This window comes from Lampris incognitus, chromosome 16 (assembly GCF_029633865.1).
Source record: "Lampris incognitus isolate fLamInc1 chromosome 16, fLamInc1.hap2, whole genome shotgun sequence".
Classification (NCBI taxonomy): domain Eukaryota; kingdom Metazoa; phylum Chordata; class Actinopteri; order Lampriformes; family Lampridae; genus Lampris; species Lampris incognitus.
Window position 1 is genome coordinate 39,571,086 of NC_079226.1, and position 7,204 is coordinate 39,578,289.

Sequence of the window (7,204 nt, forward strand, 5' to 3'; positions counted from 1 at the left end):
TAGTTGGGTCTGTGACATTCAAATCAGCGATTTGCCAACAAATAACAAATGGAAGAGTCATCGAATCGATGGTATGTATGGAGTATAAAAGACAGCTCTGTAACTTAATGTGGTAATTTTACTTAAGAAAAGGAGCAAAATGACCAATTTTCATTATAGCGAATTGGTGAAGTGTAGAATTTGACAGACAAATGTTTGGAAACCATGCTGACCGCTGACATGTATTTTTTTGCTACAAATTCAAAATGCATCTTTTTTTTCCCCCCATCCAGCGTTGTCATAATTACATGACTGAGCAGTTAGGGATTCCTGTTTGGGGATCATATGTTATCTTTGGCTTGACCACTCTCTTCTCCGGCCTTCTGCTAGGACTGGTGAGTGATTTTACCGACCATTATAGGAAATATTTTCAGTTAGTCACCAAAGCACTTGCTTTATATGGGCTGACAGCTAACAGTGTGCACAGACGTGCTTATCCATTGAGTGGATTCTTTAAGAAAATTAATTTGTCTTTGCAGATTCTGGTGTTCATTGCAGATTTTGTCTTCCCGTCACGGAGATTTTCTTCTTCCGACTACTACCAGAGTGAGTATTAGATGCTGTCAAGAGCAAAGGGCCTCTTCCACTAGTAGCCCCACTTATAAAAATGCTTTTGAACTCCACTGGCTATGTTGTCAAGCAAAATTTTATCAAACTTTTGGAAAGTTGAAAAAATTCAAATGCAATTCATTTCTTTTGGCTGGGTCCATGCAAAGAAATGAATGTCCCTGTTCACGTGGCGCGACAAGATTTGTCATTTCAACCATTCAAGAAAAGAGAACAATTCAGAAAAGGGTTAATAAAAATTCCTTGCCAAGGGAGAAATTTAAATATTCTTATTTAGCAAGCCAACAATTGGTTTAATATGCCATTGTAACTCTAGTTAATGGTCACGGCAGTTTGCGTATAAAACGAATTGTTGGTTTGGGTCGTTATGCCACTGTATTGTTTATAAGGGTGGGGATACCTATATTAACTCTGGTAAATTAAAAACAAATACTTACAATGTTTATAAGGCTATATATGCTCACCTTCTCATGTTTGTCTCTTATAATAACGTACCTCTGCTTGATGTTTCCGGTGTTAAAATAATTTGTAACGTTGTGTGATCTATTTTTGGAGCTACGCTGATGTTACTATAGAAACCTTTGATTTGGATTCACTGCAGCAGGCGTCGACGTCTCTGTCTGTGACAATGTTTTGATTAGTGGCCCCTTTACGGTCTACTAGTTAAGATGTAACTTAAGTCTCCGTGGTGCAACGAAACAAAGATACAGCTTTAGTGTCAAACCAACTAGTTTCAATGTAGCCGTTAGTGTAGACTTTACACCCAAACTTACGACGGACGATGCGATCAGCTGGCGCAACAGGCTGCAGGAGTGCTCCCCAAGCTCCATGGACCTACTAAACAAACCTCGCTTTTCCCCCAGTTAACCCTGGCTGAAGAAGCCGTTTCATATAAGACCAAGCTTTCTTTTAATTCCTGGACATCTCCCTCTCCCTGGACAAACACAGTAACATCATCAGCGTATGTTGATGCAACAACAGGAGGGCCTTGAGCTAGCTCTGGCACAGAGAGACCTCTCAGCCTGCTGCTCAACCAATAGGGCAACCCTGCCTAATCCTTCTCCTAACTGGCACAGGATATCTCACAACAAGCACTACTATACGACAGCTTTACCCAGGACAGCAACCCCCCCCCCCCAACACCAAACGCCTGCAAGGTAGAGGAAAGAAAAGCACACAGTCAGAAACCTTCTGTTGGTCAATAGATGTAATACCAACATTTATATTATTAACAGATATCAAACACATCTCTCATTGAAAATAAATTATCCAGCATAGACCTGTCTGGAACATAATAAGATTGATCTGCATCACGCAACAGTTCAATAAATATTTTCAGTCTGTTTGATAAAACTTTGGAGAGAATTTTATAGTCTATGCATAAACGAGCCATTGGTCTCCAGTTTTTTCAAAGGGCTAAATCTCCCTTCTTAGGCAGCAGAAAGAGAACTGCATGCCTACAGGAAGCTGGAAGTGTCCCTTTTTTCAAAACACTTTAAAAATGTCCAGAGGGTCCTGTCCCAAAACACTCCAGAAGTGTTTAAAAAAAGTCGGATGGTAAGCTGTCTCTTCCTGGAGCCTTGCCTCACGCCGTCTGAGACACAGCAGCAGTCAGTTCATCCAGAGTTATATCCAAGATTAATGTGTCCTGTTCTTCTGGACTCAATCGAGGAAGGCCCTGCAGAAGCTCTGCAGCCAAGTCCACATCGCAGCTGTCTGCCCTGAACATGTCTGTGTAGAAGTCCACTGCATGTCTCCTCATCTCGGCTGAATCTCATGTCACCTTTCCATCAGCGAGACGAAGACAGACCATTTGTTTTCTTTTCTTTTTTTTAACCACTGATTTATCTAAATTAAAGAAGAGAGTGGTTGGTGCATCCGTGTCCTGGAGTCTGCTGAAGCGTGCTCAGACTAAAGCTCCTTTAGCTCTCTCTCTTGCAGGAAGGAGTTCAGCTGCTGTCTTACAGTGTAAGAGATAATTATTTTTCTGATCGGTTTTTGAGACACATCTTCCATGTCTCTTTTATTGTAATACATTTATTTCAGATTTTTCCCTTTTTTCTCCCAATTTAGTGGCCAATCGATCCCTATTTTAGTTCAAACACCCACCCTCGTACTGCATGCGTTTGCCAACTGCATCTCTCCGGCCGGCAGTCTCGAAGGAGACTCCAGGCCGAACCACTGCTTTTTCCGACACACGCAGAGACGCATTCATGTGACGAACACGAGCCGACTCCGCCCCCCTCCCGAAGACAGCGCTGCCAATTATTGCTGCTTCATCGATTCCGGCCATAGTCGGATCTGACGAGACCGGGGCACGAACCCCGGTGCCCAGTGGGCAAATCTTCCACGTCTCTTATCTTCTCCCTCTAACTCCTGCACAGCTCTCATAATGTTAGCTGTGGAATTGTATGTGTATTGCTGGCAACCCCCCCCCCCCCCAATTTGGGCCTTTGCTACCTCCCACCACTGAGTAAGAGAAAGGAAATTGTCTTTCCCGGATCTCCAATACTCTCAAAACAATGACAATTTTTCACAAAAATTAAGATTGTGATAATTTGACATTAAAATGCCAAACGAAATCTTGGTGTTCCAGTGGGAGATAAAATCGGCTCCATTTAAACTAAAAGATGGTCTGAAAAAACAACACTGAGGATCTGACAATTAACAACTGGGGCAGGAAAAGAACCAGATACGTAAAACCTGTCTAATCTAGCTGCACTAACTCTGCCGTCTGATATTTTGACCCAAGTGTACTGTCTAACTGAAGGGTGTTTCATCCTCCACACATCAACCAATCAGATTTCTCTAAGACATGGGACAAAACAGAGGATGACTGGAGGTGCGGCTCCTCTGCAGTCCCATCTAAAGTAAAATCAGTGCAACAATTCCAGTCTCCACCCAATACAATACACCCTCCTGGATCAATGGCACTTAATTTTTCTTTCAATATTTTAAGAAGCCCTTCACTCTCACAGCCTTGGTTTGGTGCTTTGTCTATTTCAGCTTTCACCATAAGGACTCTGCCCTTCTCAGTATCTGTGCTGCATATAATGTTTGCATTTGAGAGAAGAAGAAAATAAAATGGCAACTCCTGCACTAAAATTTGTCCCCATGGCTAAGGACATGCTGCCCCGCCCACCATAAGCTCTGGTCTATTTCATTTGTGCCGTCACTGTGTGTTTCTTGTAGAAAAAACTACACCCAGTCTTTTCTGCTTGATTACTTCTGTTATGAAGGCTCTTTTCTGTGCATCGCTACCCCCATTCATATTTCATAAAGCCACCCTTAAAACCTGCATATGAGGAGAAGAGAGACAGACCAGTAAGAAGCCAGATAGAAAATGACAGCAGATGTGATACACCCAGTGTTGTGTGATCATGATACTTGTAGAGTGAGAGCTTCATTTTCTTCACTGTTTGAGCCTTGGGCACTTTTAAACCTCTCCTGAGACCAGCGACATGCTTCTTGAAATGGAAACATGTTTTTGCTATCCAGTAAATCTAACCCAACAGCTTTTTGAAGTGTAGTAACTGATGGAATACATTTTTCAACATCAGGAAAGTCATCTTTGACATGAGCTGAGTTACCAAATGCAATCCAATAATCTCTTCTGATGAGTACAAGTTTACTTTCTGAGACGCACTGTCCGCTACAGAAACTCTATCAGATTCAGCTTCAGTCGGGCACATTACCACGGCAACCAGCAGGCTTCATCACCCGCTCCTCTGCCTCACTGTCCAGTCTGACCTGCAGCATCTCGGCCTCCTGCACTGTAAAACACTCTGCATCTTTCTCCAACCTCCTCATGCACCATCCTGACCACAGGTTCAGCCTCCACCTCCCCTGCTGAGTGCTCATAAGACACGGAGCCACAAGCATCGGCGGCTCCGCCGGCCTCACTCCCTACAGGGGGAGCAGCCTCGGCCAGCCCACCTGCTGCTCCCTTCCCCACTGTCGGCCACATCAGCCACAGTGGCCTCTTGCCCGCCATTGTTGGCTACATCGGCCGCAACGGGCTATTGCCCACTTTTCCCCTCCCCGCTGTCAGCCACATCAGCTGAAGCTGACTCTGCTGTGTGCTATGTGGACAAGCAATACGCTTGTGACCCACATCCCCGGACTCAAAACACTTCCTACTCCCAGAGCTAGCTACACCATACAAAATCCCTCCTCATGCTGAACACAGAAAGATACATCCAGTGTTCGAGTCAGAGAGTCCAAATACGTGAACTCTTGGCTCCGCAGAGACTGAACATTTGGCGTCCTTACAGCCAAGACTCGCCATCTGGAATCCACTCGCAAACCTCCCAAAAGTGCTTAAGCTCTCGCTCCAGCGCCTCGTTGGAAATAAAAGGAGGGACTCCAGACACGGTGATCTGGGTGGAGGGCACCGCCAGCAGGGAAACTTGGGGTAAACTCATTGTTTACAAGCAAGCCATTTTCTGTCAGCCTTCATGAATGCAACCACCGCTTTATTCATGCAGGAGACATACGAGGTGTTTCCATGCCCTACCTGGTCTACCGCCAATAGCACCCGCTCCACCGTGGTACTGGGCTACGGAACGACCCTCACGCCATGCCTCAAGCAAAGACGGGGACGGCGTCACAAAGGACGCCTTGCCGCCAAGAAGCACGGCTCATTGTCCGCCAAAAACAACCAGAGAGAGAGAGTGTTAGCGAGAACAAACGTTTTTCAAGGGTTTTGAATCACTGTAACCACGAGGTTCTTGATCATATAGTCATAACTATGCACACACGCGTGCCCAAACGCTTAATCCCTTCCAGGCTACCGCCTGCCAGAGATATTTACACTTCGTCTTGTGTTCGTTGTGTTGACTTGTCATGACGAATGTTAAAACCAAGTTAAGATGTCTTATCTTTTTTTTTTTTTTAATTAAGGTCAGCTGGTCATTTGAAGTCTTCTGTTTTAGAGAGAGAATGTTGAGGGTATTTGTTCAGTGTATTTGAATGCAGGGCGGCACAGTGGTTAGCGTGGTCACATCTCAGCAAGAAGGTTCTGGGTTCGAGCCCCGCGACTGTCCAACCTTGGGGGTCGGCCCGGGTCGTCCTCTGTGTGGAGTTTGCATGTTCTCCCCGTGTCTGCGTGGGTTTCCTCCGGGGGCTCCGGTTTCCTCCCACAGTCCAAAGACATGTAGGTCAGGTGAATCGGCCGCACTAAATTGTCCGTAGGTGTGAATGTGTGTGAGGTAACCGCGCCAACCACTGTGCCGCCTAAAGAGATCTATAAAACCCTAATTTATTTTGATGAAACTCAAGCACACTAGTTTGCTAAACTGCAAAAGTTTGTTTTGTCCCACCGTGTAATGTTGGTAGTGGGGTTATGATATACAAGTAACATGTCTCTCTCAACTGTCTCTGTGCAGAGAAACAAACCATGGAGCAGGCGAGGTTGATCCAACAGCAGGAGGAAGAGCATGAGGCTGATGCCGAGGAAGACGACGACGAAGAGGAGGAGGCGGAGGAGGAGGACGGGGAACAGGACGAGGTCTGGAGAACGAGGAGGAGGGGCTCCCCCGAGGGTCGCCCAGAGGGACAGGGCCTTTCGGACGAGGGCTTGAGGAAGAGAGTGGTGGGCGACCGTGAGGAAGAGGACACCTAAAAGGTGCCGCGGCGGAACCGTAGATGGGGCCTCTACTCCGCTTTTGAGAAGGCGCGACCCAGATTTGGAGGAGCCTCGGTTCAGAGCAGCAGCAGTGTTTACAGCGGGGAGTCCTTTGGGGGTGTTGGGTGGGTGACACCTCTCTCCTCTCCCCCAACAATGCTTCCTTCCCTCTGTCATCTCTCTCACCCCCCCCCTTCCTTTTTTTTCCCCCCCACCAGGGGTACATTGGACAATTAGAACCTCCCTTACCACCCGAAGTAAGGAATCGACCCCCGACACCTTTTCTCGTCTTTCTGGAAAGAAAGGTCAAGGATGAGGTTAGGGGTGAGGCACATTAAAAGCTGGGTTTTGCAATTGTGTTAATGCTATGCATCTTATTTTGTTTTAGGGTTTTTTTCATTTTGTCGTATGTTTATCTAGAAATAGTATACACAGTGTGCGTTTGGGATTCATCTGTTGTTTTTTTTAATCCAGTGTGTACATGTGTTATATTTTTAAGTCTCATTTCACCAGTCTCGTCATCTCTTTTTTTTAACTTGTCCCCCCCCCCCCCCCCCCCCAGTTTGACCGGATAGTTCCGCCCACCATTTTCACACCCCGCCACTCTCTGGTTTGCACCTTCAGTGTACATATATTAATGTTGGCGTGCAACGGGATAAGTCCAACATTTTAATAGCGTAAGATCTCAAATCGGGTAAAATGGGAATCAAGTCTCAGCCCTGACCCGCATTCCTTTGTCCTGTTGTCCGTGTGAGTCCTGTTTTCCGTGCGAGTCCTGTTTTCCGTGTGAAGGTGTGCATGCTCTTGGCACAGGCTGGTATGACTCTTGTGCTGTGATGCAGGAGCTCTTCATACACCACTTGTGCTTTGTTAAGCAGTCACACCGGGGAATTGACTTTAACTGGGCAGCCGTGTTGTCTGTCTAAGATCAGGCGATGCTAGACAGACAGACAGACGCCGGAGGAAAGGAGC

General features: G+C 46.1%; 1 protein-coding gene across 1 annotated transcript; it reads left to right on the top strand.

Moving 5' to 3' along the window:
• Positions 1–30: 30 nt before the first annotated feature.
• tmx1 (thioredoxin-related transmembrane protein 1) lies at positions 31–6,774 on the top strand. Its single transcript, XM_056295870.1, has 4 exons — positions 31–71; positions 273–374; positions 519–585; positions 5,994–6,774. The coding sequence occupies exons 1-4, from the start codon at positions 69–71 to the stop codon at positions 6,227–6,229; spliced, it is 408 nt and encodes a 135-aa protein (XP_056151845.1). The 5' UTR covers positions 31–68; the 3' UTR covers positions 6,230–6,774.
• The last annotated feature ends 430 nt before the right edge of the window (positions 6,775–7,204 follow it).

Bases quoted from the DNA above. Each gene is read 5' to 3' on its own strand.
- tmx1 (XM_056295870.1), top strand. The intron at 375-518 runs GTGAGTGATTTT...TTGTCTTTGCAG, and splicing joins CCGGCCTTCTGCTAGGACTG to ATTCTGGTGTTCATTGCAGA. The intron at 586-5,993 runs GTGAGTATTAGA...GTCTCTGTGCAG, and splicing joins TTCTTCCGACTACTACCAGA to AGAAACAAACCATGGAGCAG.